This window comes from Rhea americana, unplaced genomic scaffold, assembly GCF_003343005.1.
Source record: "Rhea americana isolate MKP2758 unplaced genomic scaffold, rheAme1 scaffold_2, whole genome shotgun sequence".
NCBI lineage: Eukaryota > Metazoa > Chordata > Aves > Rheiformes > Rheidae > Rhea > Rhea americana.
Window position 1 is genome coordinate 16,902,315 of NW_028186149.1, and position 18,991 is coordinate 16,921,305.

At 38.9% G+C, this 18,991-nt stretch overlaps 2 protein-coding genes across 16 annotated transcripts in view; one reads left to right on the top strand and one right to left on the bottom strand.

The window, feature by feature from the left end:
• PLPPR4 (phospholipid phosphatase related 4) overlaps positions 1 to 9,431 on the top strand; it is a 31,958-nt gene extending 22,527 nt beyond the window's left edge. For 2 of the 4 annotated variants that reach the window (XM_085303618.1, XM_085303621.1), the window contains 3 exons: positions 1,206 to 1,263; positions 2,522 to 2,695; positions 4,691 to 9,431. In XM_085303618.1, coding sequence (XP_085159744.1) covers positions 1,206 to 1,263; positions 2,522 to 2,695; positions 4,691 to 6,028 — 1,570 coding nt within the window. In that variant the 3' untranslated portion in view covers positions 6,029 to 9,431. Of the gene's footprint in view, positions 1 to 1,205; positions 1,264 to 1,705; positions 1,754 to 2,521; positions 2,696 to 4,690 lie in introns of all 4 variants that reach the window. The other 2 variants (XM_085303622.1, XM_085303620.1) reach the window with 2 other exon arrangements.
• FRRS1 (ferric chelate reductase 1) overlaps positions 1 to 18,991 on the bottom strand; it is a 166,383-nt gene that overhangs the window by 8,670 nt on the left and 138,722 nt on the right. For 10 of the 12 annotated variants that reach the window (XM_085303640.1, XM_085303639.1, XM_085303638.1 and 7 more), the window contains one exon: positions 18,352 to 18,580. The gene's annotated coding sequence lies outside the window, so the exon portion shown is untranslated. Of the gene's footprint in view, positions 1 to 3,758; positions 3,921 to 18,351; positions 18,581 to 18,991 lie in introns of those variants that run through there. The other 2 variants (XM_085303625.1, XM_085303628.1) reach the window with 2 other exon arrangements.

Here is an 18,991-nt window from a genome sequence, read left to right on the forward strand (position 1 = left end):
ACATGYATACATTTAAATGCTAGTGAATTATTTAGAACAGACAAGGTAAAACGCGTAGGGAAGAAATTTAGAGTGCAGATGCTGCTGCTTTGGAAAAACGATTCCTTTGTCTAAGGACAAAGGACTGTATTTCAGTCCCTGCTATTTAAAAGTAGTTAATTTAGGTGCTGCTAGCAGAATGGCTGTAGGAACATGAAGCCCAGTTAGGGCAGCAAAACACATCTGAGTAGCTAAATGACTGCTGAACCCGTTCAGATCATTCAAGTCCTTGGCTCTTCAGTGGGAGCAGAAAGCTCTCAACAAATTCAGGAATATACCTTGATCTTTGCCTTTTGTCTCACACAGTTTTGATATATTTTCATTTGCTCTCTTGATCTGCACCTCAGGAAGGGGCTTCATAACTCTTAAAACACCCTCTCCAAGTTCTTGCATTCCATTCACACCTACCAGGTTAGAAAGCTAGTAAAAGATAAACATGATGATGTAGCAAATAAGGATGCCTCTCAATGCCCTGCATACCCCCATTACTAGAGCAAAAAGCAGGGCACAAAGCGTAAGTCTCACAGACTGCACAGTATCTCCATGTTGCCAGTGTGAGACATTTCAGGGGGGCAAAAGGGTGCTGCAAATCTTAAGCCTTCAGATTATAAGAGGTCTGTAGACCCACTTATGCCATTGGAGAAAAGGTCTTTATTTTACCTATCATTTGTGATACTCTCTTTTTTCATATTATTTCAGTTCCTGAAGTTAGGTAGGTCCTGATTGTCAAAGTGTATACATAGCTGATGAGTCCTTCCACTGAAAAGAGCCCCAGTGAAGGCTGTGAGAATAACCATAAGATTGAGGTCCCTGCATTAAAGAAGTTGAATAACTAGGTACTTACTAAAAAATGATTACAGAAATTTATAGAAATTTCTCTCTTAAAATCAAATATCCAGTCTTTCATTCATTCACATTCTTTTCTTATTTCACAAAAAGACTTTCATGTTGAGTATTTAATTCAAAAAAAGCTTTTTATTAACTTTGGTCCTTTCTCCAGACTATAGAAAAGAAATTTAGAAATGAAGTGTTAAGGATCATACATTGCTTAGGATGTGTAAGCTGAAAATGACTGTACCACCCAGTGTTTTTTTTTTTTTCAAGTGAACGTTAGTACAGTACTGTTTTGAACTGAAAAGCATAATTTGAATCTCCTTCCTTGGCAGAAAGTCATTCCCTTCTCAACATGCCACCCTGGCAGCCTTTGCAGCTGTGTACATTTCGGTGAGTAATCAACTTTGTTCATTTTCATTTATACAAGAGAAAAGTCAGAATGTCATTTGCTGTATGTTGTAAAGTGGTGCCTTACCTAACATAGTAAGGATATAAGTTCTTATCCTGTCAGTTTGACAGCAAAATCAGAATTACTAACAGCTAAAATAAAAGCAGGTTTCTAAGAATACAGTAAGGATATAACTGGTTCACACTCTTTGTTAAGAAGCAACATTATCTGTTGTAGTGGAGTGTAATATTAAAGTATATTTAATGCTTCATGTTATCCATGTATAAGATATAATGTGTACCTGTTTTATAGGGTGATAGTTTACCATTCAAATGAACTTTTATATGTTCTGCCTTTTTCTTTATTGCTGTCTTCACTTGACTCACTATCTTAAACTTTAAGAAGCAAACATTTATGTGATCTAGTTTTACTTGACTTCCATAGAATTGCAGCATGGATGAAATGGCACAACCACTTCCAAAGGCCTCCAAGGTGCTACCACAGAGCAAGTGACTAGAAAACAACAGTAACTAGCAAGGAATAGTAGGACATGCTGCAGGGATCACAGCTTATTTCCCACCTCTGACCAATGGCATTTCTGCAGTTCAGCGTCCCATGTTTGTATGAGTGACTCCTTATTTGAAAGGAAAAAAAAAAAGAATTCATAATAAAAACTCATCAAACAACAATAACCAGTTAATAAGGTTTAGATAATGGAATTTTGTGTGTACTGGGAGTTTGCCAGAGTATATTTATTCTGTCCAGGGAAAGGCCAAAAGCTGGAATAATACTGATGAACCATCTCTACTTCTTGTAGCCTCCCTCACATCATGGCCCCCAGCTGAGAAATGGTTCTCTAAAGCATCTGGTAGTGGCTTTTGTTAGAACAGGATACTGCTGTCATCTGGCATGACATCTGCCTGCTGTATTTCAGAAGTGGTGACTCCTTACTCACATTTACAGAACATTTAAGCTCTGACTGTGAACAGTATTTAGGCATAAAATCCTTATCATAATAAGCAACAATGCCTAAGCTTTCAGAAATCTGTCCCTTGTGATTTCAGATTTTCCTACAGTAAATAACCAAATTTAACAAGGATGTAAAACAAAATTAGTGAAACTGACTGTGCAATAATACCATATAATAGTGATCTATGTGTCAAAGAATGTATCAAAGAAATATTTAATGCAAGAAAAATCATCTCCTCTTGCGTAAACCTGAGTTTCTCTTCAACCACTTTTTTTTTCTATTCTTTTAAGATGTACTTCAATTCTACATTAACAGACTCCTCAAAACTTCTGAAACCACTCCTTGTCTTTGCTTTTATCATCTGTGGAATTATATGTGGTCTGACTCGTATCACCCAGTATAAGAACCATCCAGTTGATGTTTACTGTGGCTTTCTCATAGGAGGAGGAATTGCTCTCTATTTGGTAAATATAATATGGATGTAGTAAGTTTTAGAACATAAAATTTCTAAGTATATCATAGGAATACCAGCATGTTTTATGAAAATCTTTCATCATAGTCACATACAATAATTAAAGATATAGTAAAAATCTGTTAAAGATGACTATGTTAGGGGTAGTTACTTCTAAAAATAAACAGGAAAAAGCAAATACATATTTCAATTTGAAGTGCCATCACAATGTGCATAGTGATGTATAATGGTCCAGCACTGTATACTGAAACAGCTCTAATATGATATACTTAGAGATACTCAGCTTTTCCACTCCACACTTTTTTACTCTACAAGAAAATTATTAATCAGTATTTACTGCCAGCCTGAATTTATATTGCCAACGTTAGCTTTATGATCTTCAAAAATAGTCAAAATTCAACTCAAATGGTCAGCAACGCAATTGAATAAACAGCTGAACTTGCAGGAAATCAAAGGCAGTATTACGCCTCTGTAGTTCTTTGGATCCCTTGGAGGAAGGATGCATGGGAATGATGCAGGGGAAATGGGCTGCCCAGAACAGGTTACTCCAATGCTTTTTCTCTGTATTGGGTTGGAACAGAGGCAGCACCTCAGAAGGGCCCATAGGTAAGTCTCTCTGTATCCGTCAGTGGGAAACTCATCAAGCATTTGCCTTTGCTTGCTGCTCTCAGTATGTCTCCAACCTGACTGTTGTTGCCCTAGCTATTCAGCAGAATATCAACCCAGGTGCCTGAGAGCAATCAGGAACTTCTGCTGACAACATTTTTGGCTCCAGTGTGGGCACCTGAGCAGAAGGGTCTTAACAGCCAGTTCATCCAGTTTTGCCCTCGAAGAAGTCAGTGATGAATTTTTGTGTAATACTAAAATAAGATCATATCTTGTCACATTATTTTTGTGGAATGATAATCTAATCTTATGTGCAGATGGTCTACTAGGGTGACTGTGCGGTAGAAGTGACAGCAGCCGGGGCAGATAATAGAAACCCTATGAGCTACTTAAGTCAGTTTCTATGACTGCACCGTGAGCAGAAAAACACTCTCTGTTGGGAATATTATTTCAAATGATTAAGCTGTTGAAGATTTTTATAAATGGAGTTGTTGTTCCCATGTTTGAATTCCACAAACAAGTATGTTCTTTGTTAATCTTCTCCATATGCTGTTGCATGACAACATATATCAAAGAGGTGCATTGTTCTGGATACCCAATAGCCAGTAGATCTGTCCTGAAAACAACACATTGATAAGAGGAAGGGGAGAGGAAAAATTGTGAACTACAGATAACTCTGAAAAGAGTGTAAGGAATGTGTAAACTAATTGATTGAGTCAAGCATTTCAGCCTGTCATAAAATAAGCTCTCATTTTTTTTAAAATGGTACCATCTTATAAGGAGTCTGCTGAATTAGAAAATGTATTACAACTTAATCTTGTTACAGTCATGTACAGCTTGGAAAGCAATTGATTTAAAGTTGATAAATTGTTTTATCGTGTAGATATTATGTTACATGGTTATTATGCAGTAGAAAAGGCAGAACCACAGAGCAGAGAAGCTCAAGCTGGAACAAGATTCAATAAATCAGGATAGTAGTGCAGCTGTAAAATATCTTTAACTTGCTCAGAATACCCTAAACATTAATTTTGTTATTTCTGTAACAAAACATTCTTTATTCGGCAGTATTTGTTGCCATATAAAACAAAGAACATAAAAGGAGGCTAAATATTTTTCTCATCTATTTATTGCCATGAACCATGTGCCCTAGTTATTATACTGAGACCACTTCATTTATACCTAGATGTATCAGAATGAGGACAGAATTTCAAATAAGAATAAGGATTCACTGGTGAGGAAAGGAAAGTGAGTCTATCCTGTCAGTTAAACTGGACAAATGCTACCACTCTGTATTTATTTAAAGGCAGAAGAGTATAATGAAAATATCCTAAAATGTTTCTTTTTCCATAATTGGTTGCTGATACTGCTATTCAAATATCAGGGTTTGTATGCTGTGGGGAACTTCTTACCAAGTGAGGAGAACGTGTTTCACCCGAATTTTCACAGAGAACCACTAAGGTCTTTTACAGACATTAGTCAAGACGCCAACAGAATCTTGCCCGGTAAAAATGGAAGCAGCAGCGACGGCATCGCCGCTCACCGTTCTGAAAGTATCCTGAATAGAAACCACAGAGATTCAGGGTCTCTGACTAACATCAAGAGAGCAAATGCTGATGTAGAAATCATAACACCACGAAGCCCAATGGGAAAAGAAAATATGGTGACTTTCAGCAACACTTTGCCAAGAGTCAACACACCATCTTTGGAAGATCCGGCAAGACGAAATGCAACAATTCATGCATCAATGGATTCTGCCCGCTCCAAACAACTGCTTTCTCAGTGGAAGAACAAGAATGAAAGTCGAAAGTTGTCGCTGCAAGTAATAGAGACTGAATCTGGCCAGTCACCACCAAGAGCTATTGAAATGAGATCAAGCTCAGAGCCCTCCAGAGTGGGTGTAAATGGGGATCATCATGGCCCAAGTAACCAATACCTGAAAATTCAACCTGGTAGCGTACCAGGTTGTAACAACTCAGGTCTCTCTGGTGGGCCAAGGGTCTCTATTCAGTCACGTCCTGGCTCATCTCAGTTAGTACATATTCCTGAAGAGACTCAGGAAAATGTGAACACATCTCCCAAAAGTAGTTCAGCTAGAGCTAAGTGGCTGAAGGCTGCTGAGAAAAGTGTTGCATGTAGAAGCAACAGTCAGCCAAGAATCATGCAAGTAATAGCCATGTCTAAGCAGCAAGGAGTGCTTCAAGGCAGTCCAAAGAGTTCAGAGGGAAGTACAGTTACTTGTACAGGAGCCATTAGATATAAAACCTTGACAGACCATGAGCCGAGTAGCATTGTCAGAGTTGAGGCCCATCCAGAAAATAACAGACCTGTAATTCAGATGCCATCAGAAGGGGAAGGAAGTGGGTCATGGAAATGGAAAGGTCCTGAAAAAGTCACCCTTCGTCAAACATATGAGCTAAATGATCTCAACAGAGACTCTGAGAGCTGTGACTCCTTGAAAGACAGTTATGGGTCAGGTGACAGGAAAAGGAGCAACATAGATAACAGCGAGCATCACCACCACGGAATCACTACAATAAGAGTCACGCCAGTGGAGGGAAGTGAGATTGGCTCAGAGACTCTGTCCATTTCCTCTAGCCGGGACTCAACACTTCGAAGGAAAGGTAACATCATTTTAATTCCTGAACGAGGGAGCAGTCCAGAGAACACCAGAAATATCTTCTATAAAGGCACATCCCCTACACGAGCGTACAAAGAATGAGAGAAGACATATCAGCTGGTCCACACCACCACAAATTAAAACACATCTTGATGCAGGTTCTGCTCTTTTTGTTTTGAGCTGATATTTACCTTTGATGTGCCAAATTACTGACCATCAGCCCAACTTCTGTTGAACACTGACAATGTGTAATGTGTATGAGCCTGTGCAAATCATGTGGTGGCGGGAAAAGCACAATGCCAGAACCTAACTAATGTGAAACACTTTCATGCAACTTGTTTCTTCAGACTCTAAATGTTTATCTGAAAATGATGATGTCAATCAAAACAATGGTCTTGAACACAGACACTTTATTTCCTGAATGTGCCAACTTTTTATTTTATTTATATTTGTGTCCAAAATTGACTGATTTTTTTTTCACAGCAATGGCTGTATCAGTGTTATAATATTCACCTTTGCAGAGTTTGCACCAAAACTTTAATACAGGATGGTGCTGATGGTAACTTTAAATGTTTTAAAAATTTGCAAACTTACTAGACTCTACAAAACCATGACATATTGATGTGCAGTTACTTTAAAAGTAATATTGCTAATACTATGATGATGCTGGCTGCATTCATTTAGAGTAGGAAATATTTACAGCTTTGTTATAGTGGATCTGTCACATTCAAAGATTGCAAAGGTTTTGTGTAGTTCTTTAAGATGTCTACTGCAACAAAAATGTGTGGGTGACATTCCATTAGAATGGAATTACTATCCATTTTGATAGTTTTGCTGCTATTGCTCAACTTTTGTTAAGAACAGGTGCTACTAATGAAGAGGCTGCTTCTTAGTGGGCTAACTTGTAGAACTGTTTTAAATATTGTTTTTAAAGGGGTCTTTTAAAGTACTAAAAGTAATTCAGATTTTGCATTTTTAAATCTGTCATTCTGTCCTTCAGCAACCCTTCCATTTTTCTGTTAGTTTTTAACTACATGATACATGAAACTAGTAACAATGAGATGCACAATTGTGAAAGGTGAGCAATGAATAGATAAAAATAAATTACCACTTTCTGATCAGCTTCTAAGGACACCATAATTAATATTCTAGCTCACATTTAGAAGCAGTTATTCACCTCACTTGCTTAGCATGCCACAAGAACAATCACAGGTTTCACCCCAGTGACCATCATTTGGGGAATTTATGCTTCGCTTTAAAGATGAAATGCCTTGGTATTGCAGAATCCCTAAGAGTGTTGCACTGTACCCCCACTATTGTTCACCTCCCTGGAGATACCCTCCTTAAGCATTATATTTTTCCTCCCCTCTTAATAATATGGAGGATGTCTGCATCTGAGAGAATATGTATTATTTTAGTAAAGTGAGCTCATAATATATAAAAAAAAAAAATACCTGCATAAATCTGTGTTGCCAAGAATTGATAAACTAGAGAACTCTAAAAGGAATAAGCACGGCACGTCCTGGGCATGCTAGAAAACAAACTCAATTTTAGTTTGGCTTGAACTTAAGTAACTTAAACCATGAAGGAAGTCACTGGCAATGCTTGTCGAGTGCAGCTCCTCATTCTCTCCTAGGTCACTTCTACCTGAAGGAGAGCTGCATTCAGATGGTTTCCAGGATGGGGAGGGAATGGCTTTGCTGTCCCCTCACTGAATAGACAATAGCAGCTCAGGTCTGTCCTCAGGCTTTTTTAGTGGGGTGACTTGCTCCAAGTCCTCTTCTGATTCAGGGTATCAGAGAACCAGTTATCTACTGCATAGCCAGTACCTGTCTACTGACTTTACTCCACAGACCTCTGAGGCAAAGGTGGAAAAGCCCACCATTCCCCAACCAAGCAGAAGGTAGAAGGAAGCATCATCCCATCCTAAGAAGGTAAATAGCACAACACACACACAAACCAGGAGAAAAAAAAAATGAAAGAATCCAAAACAAAATCCCAAATCCTTAGTAATCTCAGAAGTGGGAGAATGGTGTTTGCTAACCTGCAGAGAATTCAGAGGATTCAGAGTCCCTTTTCACAGAGAGCTTTATATACCTTCCCAGTTACACAGATGCTGCAGGCTTAGCTGGGTGCCATCAGCAACCCTGTCAAGCAATGCTTCCTTCACCTGCCCATCATCCACTGCTGTGGAAGAGGGTTAGACCTTAAAGAAATGACCACCCTTTTCCTGTTAGTAACAGACAAAARCCCCATCATGCATTTGATGTTAGGTAGGGGTGGAGTGCATTTTGCAGGCTACGTGTAAGGAAATAACCAGGAGGGTTGCAATTGGTTGTATATGTTGGATGTTGTCTCAAGGCATGGTAGCTGGGAAAATTAAAGATACTAGGGGAAAAAAAATAATTTTTTTAGAAATTCTCAGTTTAGAAGTTTTCAGACTCAAGTATTTACAAGTCAAGATTTTTTTTGCTTTTTAAATAAATAAATGAATCTTTAGTCCTTGGTATTTAATACCAAATTTTGTACAAGGTTCCTAGGAATTACAAACACTTGACTTGGATTGTCATGAACAAAACCTTTTGGCTTGAGCTTAGTTCAGGTTCATAATAAAGCAGGTAGGATTAGCTTTAACAGAATGGTAAGACACAATCACTGTTGGCCTATCAACACAGGGAAGTAAGATGCAATCATTTGTTAGTTTGTAAGTGCAGGGGAAGGAACATAAGTAGATGAACCTGGAAATAATGGAAAATTGAAATGGAGAATAATGGCAATAAAGCAAAGACTAGAAAATGTTCCCTCTGGCAATTTAGCTGTTTTGGAAACAGCAGGATTCCTGGTGGGAGTGYTTGTTCTTTATTCCTTGGTTTTAGTCAGATATATATTGGCATATGTGTTGCTTTTATTACTCTAAAACTTGCTGCACTATTTCAAGTGCAGTATGATATTTTTCCTAAGCTTTCCTATTTCTTAACAAAAGATTTTAAAGCACTTGTGTAATCATTGAAATTGTGTTCTTTACATAAATATTGATATATTCTTTTTTTACTCAAAGTGCCAAAGGCTACTGTTTTTAATAATGGCTTATCAAATTATATTACATTAGAGAACAGAAATATAATAATATATACATTGGAACTCAGACCTCTGCATGTATATTTGATATGGAGCCTTTTGTAAAATTACTCTTTGTTTACATTCCACTGATACCTTAATTTAAAATTAATCAGATAAATTGACAGGTGACATCTTAGTGTTCTAATTTTCTTACTTGCTAACAGGCACGAATTTCTTTGTTAGGCTGTGCTTTACTGAGAAAAGAAAATATTCAAAAATATACTATGTTTTTAAATGAGAATTCTCTATATAAAGTATTGTGTTTATTAAAATGTTATGCAATGTTTTCAAATGGAAAAGAATTTGTAGATTGCTATAAATGTATTTTGTTAAATAAGTACAGATCAATGCTACTGTGTGAGTTTATTGTGCTAACATCATGAAAATAAAGATAAAATTCCTCACTGGTGTTCAGTCTTTTCATCTGTGGTGAAGCAGAGCCCCATTCTCCCCAAAACTGTTTTTTAATATTAGGTATCCCATGGCATATAAAAGTGATCATCAGGTTTTGAGGCTTCTCACTATCACAGCTGTAAAAAGTCATGTGGATGATGTCCAAACAACATGTCTTGGTCTGAACAACATGGTACAAAAAAGGAAAGCAAGCGCATCAGGAACTTAAGGCCATGTCAGCAAACGTCTACAAGCTTGTTCTGCAGGAGCAGCAGTCACCAGCTACCTGTGCTGCTCTGCCCTGATGTCGCTGCAGCGCCCTGCCAGCATCGCGCAGGGCTGCTGGCATGGAGAGGCCCCTCCTCAAATTTGTGGAGAGAGGGCAGGTGTCAGGAGGACACCAGAGAGCCAGCAGCTAGGTCATACGACACAACCATCAGGTAATGCATACCTGATTCCTGGCAACCATCAAGAACATCACATGGAGCAGCTTGCTGTCAGAAACACTCTCTTATCTGGGAAAAACTGCTGCAGGATACGATGGCACTGGGTGCGCATGCGCAGGCAGACTCGCAGCAAAGGCACGCTGGGGCCGGCTAGTGTCATGCCAAGCTGTGCTGGCAGATCTGGGTCACTTGGCAATCCCTGTCCCAGGACTGCCAGTTCATAACCATATGAGACCAGGGGCCTCAGGCAAGAGAGAGTTAGAAAAGGAATATGTTGCCTGTGAGTGGGGGTAGTGCAAGCACTGGCACGATGCTGCTCCCTCTGCAGTGACCTAAGGGGCTCCCTGCTTCTTGCTGAAGCTGGGGAAGGTAGGGGCCATGCCACAGGAGTAACCAGGTTCAGCAGAAGCCTCTCCTTTGGCCAGCAGTAGATGCTGGGGTGGCAGTGGGCTACTTGCCCATGCAGAAGGACCCCTTGAATGAGGCTGGGGTGGCAGTGGGCTACTTGCCCATGCAGAAGGACCCCTTGAATGAGGCTGTATGAAGTCCAGCAGAACATCGTGAGGGCCAGAGCTGAGATTACACTGTTCAATCGGTAGCCTGGGAAAGCTGCAGGGAGCAATGCCCCAGGTACAGGTCAAAAAGACCCTTTGTGGAGCCATCAGGGAAGGACGACAAAGCCCTGGCTCTCCCACACTTTCCAGGTAAGACTTTCTCAATAACACTGCAAGGCCCGGAAAGCGTGCCCAAAGCACCGAGAGAGGCCTGGAGCAATCTCCGGAGGTGCCTTAACTGGACAGGGATGGCAGCATGCCATTCTCCTGGTTGCATTAGGTCATGGTACAGCTCTTCTGTGGTAATTTTGTGTCAAGAAATATCAACCTTCTTCCTAAACACACARACCTAAGAACCAAATGCCATCTCAGGGTTGCCAACATGAGACACACTGCCATCAGGCAGAGGCGAGACCATACCACACTGCACGAGTTTGTCACGTCTGAGGAAGTTACAGAAGCCGAGTAGGAGCAGAGGCTCCTATGAGGCACTTGCCAAAGCCCTTCTGCCTTTGTGAAGCTGAGCAAGGTTCTGTGTCCTAGGGGGCCAGTCCATTTTTGGTCATGTAAAGTGGGGCAGATTCTCCCTTTCCCTGCACTTGCATCAGCTGAGTTTCTACCTTTATCCCTCCAAATCTAGGCCATTTTATTCACATTTTGTATTTGCAGCAATGACTGCATGAGGAGTAAAATAATAGTCCTGTTCATTTTCTCTGGATTTGCAATTTTATTTGTATATGTCCATATACAAATATCCTGTATATGTTCAAGAAGCTGATTTTGTATAAAAATTTGTGTAAAAATTCTTGTCTTTTTTATATGGAAAGACTAGAATTTATCCAAGCAAATCTTAGAGTAGATGTACATATCTGTGCTTGCCATATAGAGCCACTTTACAGCCTACAAAGTAAAACAGACCTTTCTGGGATATAACTAGTGAAAAGTGGTGTCTAACATCTATCTAATGAGTTCTCCTTAGCAATGCCCCTTTCCATGGGCTACAAAGGAGTCTAGACAATTAATTCAAATATTTTAAAAATGAAGATGTTAAAGTTAGGTAAAAAGGAAGCCCCCCTACCCCCTTTGAAGGCTACCTTTGACATAGCAGCTACATTGTAAATCCTGTAAAGAAATTACCTGTTTTGATAAACCACGTCTTATGTTTTTAGACCATCCTGGCTACAGTAACACTATCACTAATTTAAGTGAGCTGACTCCCAGTCAAAGGTCAAAAAGTACGAGAGATTAAACTGAATCTTTTAAATCTATTTTGTGCTAGATTTTTAAAAAGCTTTAGAGGTCTTAGAGGTGAGAAGCCAAATGAGACAAGATTGCACTCTGTTTGGTATTATTTATGAAGACCTTTTACATGACAGATCAGTACACAGCTAATTTGGCAGGAACATTGTAAAATCGTTACAATCAGGTTCATAAAACTGTAAATAAAATGTCTTCACAAATCCTATAGCACAGGATGTATCAGGCATTGAAACTAATAAATGTATCAATATTGCACATACAAAAGGAAAATAAGGGAACTCACTACTCCAAACACACACGTGCAGAGACATACACACATGCGCACACAAAGTTTATGTATTCCTATACGTGTGCACGCGCACGCACACACACAAAGTTTATGTATTCCTATATGTGTGCACGCACACACACAAAGTTTATGTATTCCTATATGTGTGCACGCACACACACACACAAAGTTTATGTATTCCTTTCTTGAGGCTAGGCTTTAGAGAGAGAGAGAGCAAAAGCTAAACAGGTAGTTTAAATCTAGGAACAAATTGTGACAAGCTGTAACTACTCTCTCTAAAATTTCTCCACTTTGCCTGCAGTAAACTCTTCAGATGCTCCATATATGCCTAATAACATCAGTTGGTTACATYTCATGGAGAAGAAATCTGTTCCTCCAGTGGCAGGCCATAAGCGACAATAGGAAACATGCATATTTCATGGCTTTACCAGCATACTGCTGCTAAAGGGAAGAGCTAAACTGAAGAAAAGTCATCCAGAACTCAGGCAAGACTGCTCAGACCTAGGCAGAAGTATCCCTTATGTTTGAGAAACACAAAGATTATTAATACTTAAAAAAAAAGAAAAAAAAAGAAAAAAAAGGCTCTGCACACTGCCTGCCATCACTCCACTTCTACCTCTGCCGCTGGGAAGTGTCCATTTGTATGAGCCTCGATAAACTACGCACACAAGCTCCTTAAGAGCGGCTTTTATAWAAGTGTAGGAAACAGGACAATGCAGTCAACTGTCAACAAGAGTTTAATTAACCTGACGTGTCAAAACGCACCCAATAAAAAGCCCCACAACGCTGCGTATCCGATTTTCTGTTACAACCAACCTCGTCCCAGTCTTGTAAAGTTACCAGCCTGTTTCACCTAAAGTACAACTGCTCTTTCCGGAATCAAGGAATGCTCTGAACAAATAAAAACAAGCCACTGTGCAAATCACTGCAGAAACAGGGCTTTAAAGACAACATTTTGAAGCTCAAATGTTATATACCATTTTGTCAGTATCCTATTACATGTAATTCTACAGTGAAGTGCAAACATATTTCTGTTTAGAATTATGGCATCATGCAGCTTTAGATTATCCAGAGGGAGTTCAGTATATCTATCTAGCTGATGCACTGAATTTTGAACCCACCAAATTCTCACTTCCTTAAAAYGATTTGACTATACGAAACAAAACAGTAGCGTAACAACTTACAAGGAGAGATATAAAGTCTGTTATCTGTATTATATTTAGGGTACAAAGATGATATTTGCTAGATAGAGAGACATACAAATATGTTATAATCTCCTGAATCTGTATTAATCTTTACTCAGTGCTGCCAGTTCCTGGAAGATTTCAGATGGTATCATTTAAAGGGAAAAAATGATACATTTGAAAATTATTCAGTTTTGCTCTCTTCAGTGAGACCAAAATAAGGTGGTTCATCTAAACATAGTCCTACATGAATTTCACTGCATAATGGTATCCAGTGGCAGCAGGTTGCATACTAATGCTGCTTTGTATTAAAAAGCATGAGTTGACCTTATATAAACTGCAGTAATTGTTTCCTGCATTAATGAAAAGATCTTCCATCGTTCTAGAACAGGAAATTCATTTGTATTAAGTTGCTATTAATTCAAAAGTTCAGATACTCACATTATTTACACATCTCTGATACCAAAGACTTAGAACTTCTGCGGGCAGATGTCTCTGGATATGAATATCACAAATCTGTCATGTTAAGAGTAGAAGTGTTAAAAGTACCTTCAATCTATGTGTTTTTAATAAGATATATGCTTTCTAAATATGGAAGTAATTCATATTTTTAGGCATTTTAGCTGAGCATCCAGTTGATTCTGGAGCCTCTTCACTTTGCTTAGAAGGGGAAAGGCTTTTGGCTCAGCAGTGCTCGTCACTGGAAACATTATACCACCAGTGTCTACACTGGTTCTCCACAGAACACGAAGTCTATCTTCTCTCTATCCAAATCTGTCTTATTGCAATTGGTCCTAGCTACCTAAAAGGAGTTTTAAGAAAAAGAAAACTATCCTGGTTAGGTTGGCAGTTATTTTTACTCTTAGAAAGTATATACCAGAGTAAGGACTTCTAATTGAGAAGTTAAGACAAAAATACAGAAGTAGTGTATATTGTTCCTTTTCACACTGCCATCTGCATAACTTTGAAGAAAAWATATATATATAGTGTGTGTATATATATAYACACACACACACATACAGTGTCTCTTGGGCCAGTGAAGACCCAGGATTCATAACAAATAAGATTCTTTAACTACAATAGTAGACGTTGAAAACTTCTGTAGTTCTCTTACTGTTTATGTGTTAGCTAACATAATCACATAGTGTTTTCAAGATTTAAATTCCACTGAGCAGAAATATCCTGGTGAAGTGCATACTGTTGATTCAATCTGAGTAAATAAACTTATATTCATGTCTAATTTCTGTTGAAATCTAACAGAGAATCTTCTAGGTGCTGCTGTCACCTACAGCTATGTCCAGGTAAGCAATCCTGACATGAGAAAGTGTCAAAATATAACATACACACACTGATGCATATATGATGGATGGGTGGATTACATTCATTTTTAACAGATTAAAAATAATTTAAAAATATTCTCTTGAAATGTCCAGAATTGTTTTATAACTGCCAGCAAGGAGTGACACTAGTGAATCCTTAACTGTCTTTATGTTGTTTTATGCGTGACAAGTGCAAGTCATCAAATCAGATGAAAGTTGTTTATGAGCAGTCATAGATGTAGAACAGTCAGTTTGCTATATCTGGCATGATGAAATCTGCTCTAAACTATTAGCTGCAAGAGGAGCAAGGAGACAATGCAATCATGCGAGCCTTTTGCCCTTGACAACGATAGTTCTTTCTTTGTAACAGCTGAGAAGTTCTTTGGTAGTGAATCACGTTGCTATTCTCTTCTTTCACATTGCCTGCTTCTGTTTTCTGGAGACAGAAGTTCAGCAATAAACAGATGATCTTGTTTGAAGCTAAGAAACCGCACACACTTCGCTTAGTATGACTACAGAGAATATCTGGACTTGCACAGGCTTCACATGGCCCTGGCTCTCCTTGATCCAGTGAAAGCAGCCCGTGCAAGGCTTCATGCTTTGCAAGTCATTAGCAGGAACAGACTGGGAAATGACAAACCAGAGTGGTAGCAACAAAGGCCAGCGATTAACCAGCATGGACATGACTGAGAGAAGAAGAGCAGGAGGAGATGACAATGAGGTCTGGAAACCTTACTCATGTCCAGTTTCATTTGTTCTCTAATTCTGCTAGAAATGTTGAAATCCAAATTTTTCTAAACCTTTATACTCCATGAAACTATCTGGCACTCCTCACATGACACTAATACCATGTCCTGGGTATCCTCCCTTCTTCTCTCACAAAAATCTGTGACTCCATAGAATAGGTAGTATTTACGCCTTTCTTTCTTTCACTCTGTTTTTACTTTTCTTCTTCCTTAGGATACACACCACCTGGCAAGGACAAATCTCACCATATGTTTGTCATTACACAGTGGAAAAGACAGTGAGTATAACCTATAGAAACAGCTGTAATATGTATACCAAGAAGTGACCCAAGAGGCTACTGTGTACCAAGCATTTAGGTGCTAGCAGTCAGAACACCACAGGCACTGCATAACCTGAGATAAACTACTATCCTACAGCCCACTGAGACTGTATTGGACCCTATAGTACTATATACTTTTGTCTACAGAAACAAAAGCTGACTGACACACCTCTGGCAAGCAGATGCTATTTCAAGGGAAGGACAAAAAGATAACTACGGAAGGGAAGTGCAAATAAGGTGCAGCATTATCATATGTAGCTTTCAAAATATTAAAGGATAGCATCTTCTAAGCAGATCAAATAATCAGCACTAACAAAACCATCAGAGTAAGCAGGGGCTAATTATTAACCCACCCTAGCAAATGCAAGTTGCAGCATTTTGTGTTAAAATTAAAAACCTTGAAATCAGAAACATTCTAGCTGGAACACAGCAAATGTCCTAACATTCTGTCTCATTGGTCTGTCTCTCGTACCCCTCAAATCCAATTGACTGACAGATAGTTTGTATGAGCATTTGTAGCACGGAAGGTCCAGTAACTCCTTTCAGAAGACCCTTCAGTCTGGCCTACTGTAAGAGAGGGGGGAAAAAAATGCATCTGTGTGGAAAGAACACCCAAATTCGCCAGAAATTAACTCCCATTAGCACTACAGTCAAACACAGCAGTTGAGATGGGCCAACAACTGTAACCACTCACTATCTCATCATTTTACTTAATGTCTTAAGAAAAAACAGTGCGACCTCATTGGCTTATTTAACATCTAGGTCTTGTCAGACTATCTTAACTCAGGCTTAATCAAGAGTGTTTGGATAGATGAAACTACAGAGCCAAGAAATCCTGAGAATGAGACATTTTATGACACGAATCGGTCATTTCTTCAGGGAAGAGTAAGGATTATTCCTCTCTTACTATTTCCCCAACAACAGGGAAAATGAGGGCTTCTCTCCAATTTATAGAAGAGCCTTGATTTCAGGATTGCCAGAAAATAGAAGCATCTGCTTGTAACCAAGGCATCTTTTGACCAGCACAGGACTTTCAGTTAAAACCCTAAGAACTTTTCAGTCCTTATGCTTTATTATGGCAATTATTTCAGATAAAAGGAAATTACAAATCCTGAGGTATGGAAGGCTTTCATCACACCACATAGTGCTCATATTATAATCCATCCTTAGGAGGGAACCTGCTTGACAAATCCTATAAATAGGAGCCTACATAAGAGGATAAATAATTATTCATCTGCTGATAACTTCTGACAGATCATCCTTCCTATACAACTTAAGTGAAAGTCATAATCAGAAGGTCCTTGATCTGTTAATAGGGAAATGGCATGCTAAATTCAAGCTACCTTGAAAAATACTGAGAACTCTAAAACATCAATTTAGATTTTCTTCTTTGTCARTGACATAACTGCACAGAGATGTAAGCAGCACACTGACATAAGACTGCCCTTTTTTCCTTTTCCATTCCATAATGTGCAGTAGAGTTATTTTCATTCTCATTAAATTGAACCCAAGTTCTCAAGCACTGCTTTCTGTCAAGGAAGCCAGCCACTCTGAGCTGAAAGGGTTAAAATGAACCATAATTAATTCAGTAAATCAATGAATTAAAAATAAATCTTACCAATTGCTACCACTGTTCTTTAGTCAGAATCTCTGTGTCGACTTCAAGTGGACAAGCAGATGATATTGGAGAAAAAAAGGCAAGAAAATCTTGCAACCTCTTACTACCATCCTGCTGTGTAATGACTGTGGGAGGCTTGCAGCTAAGAATTTCAGCTACTTTCATTCCTTACAGAAACCGAAGAAATTCTTAGGCAAGGCACTCAAATACCCCTACAAGTATATTCCATTAAATAGAGACTAGAAAAGGAAACAGATCTCCAGAGTAGCTTTACCTGTGTCCTGACAATTCACAGGGAGGGAAGGTAACTAGTGGTGAAAATGAATAAGAGCATTTCTCCTTTTCCATGAGACCAATTATTTTTAGTATCACTGTGCTGCTGACAATTTTGGGCCTGCTACATAGCTCCTAAGCTAGCAGATCCAAAAAGATCAGAACAACACATCTCTAGTGTAGAGAAGGATAGTGTTTTTAAGAGATTTAAAAATACATAAATGCATAACAATCTGTCTCTCAAAAATCTTCCACTGAAACCATGAAAAAACAACTTTAACATGTAATAAAGGCTTTAACCATGTGATATAGTCACATTTTTCAGATATTTATAAGAATCTTGTGGAATAACGCAGCTTTTTTCTTTTTTGTCTGTGAAATGACACACTTAAAATAACATTATAATTGTTCATATTCAAAATGAATCTTCCATGCCAGATCTCTGAAGAATAATGTTGCTAAAAATAAATGTTACTAGGGAAACTGAATGGAACAGAAATTAGCAGTAGGGCCTGAATGTAAAGCCACTGAAATAAATGGGAACAGGATTAAACCACAGTGAAGAAAACAAATCTGTGTTCCAGAATTTCCTCCTTTCACATTTCAGTGATTTCTGTTCCATATTCATGAGGATATCAATTTGAATTGGAGTAATATATAACCTGTTAATAGGAGACAATTTCCTAAGATTCACTGTGCTCCATACTGTGAATTCAGCAACAGAGGCTTCTGCACAGACATTTGTAAGAGGCCTCTGGCCTGTTTTTGCTCCCTTCTCTAAGGCTACAGACTAGAAACAGGAAAGGGAACTTCCACTGAGGCAACACTAGAGAAGAGCAGGGAAGGAGAAACAGAGCTGACTGGATGGGAAACCCATGAGGCACATCGCAGCTTGGACTTTACCTGCTGGAGCCCACCTGTGAAAGAAGCGCGATGGCAGGCACAGGCAGCAGGTGGCATCCCGCAGTGACGAAGAAGAACCCACGACCGGCTGGTGGATGAAGGGGGCCAACGAGTTGAATAACTGTCTCAGCAAGAAAGCCAAAAACAGAAGATGCGCACAGCAAGAGTCTGCATGGGAAGGACGAGYGAGAGTAAAATCCAAGTTCCAGTGCTCAGGATGAGGTAGACACTGCAGAGAAAATTCAACTGTAAGATGTTCTTCATGCACATAAATACAAAGAAAGCAACAAGAGTAAATAGACTAACTGGCCTGATAGTGCAGTAGGGATTAAAGATAATCTAAGTGTGGCCCAAAACCTGAAAGAATACACTGCCTCCAATGATAACAGCACCGAACAGGAGCCTAAAGGAGGGTTTAATTACTCCCACATACAGTGTAAACAAAATTGAAGCAGCACTATGATTGCAAACTGGAGAGGTAACTTCCACCCTAGAATCCCAAAAGAACTGAGTGATTACAGTTCAAATTTGCTAGAAAGGAATTTTAACAAATATATTGTCCTAGGATGATACTGCCTGCCTGGAGACAATCAAAATAGATACCTATAGTATTGAAAAAACCCACAGCTTTCAAGGTTTG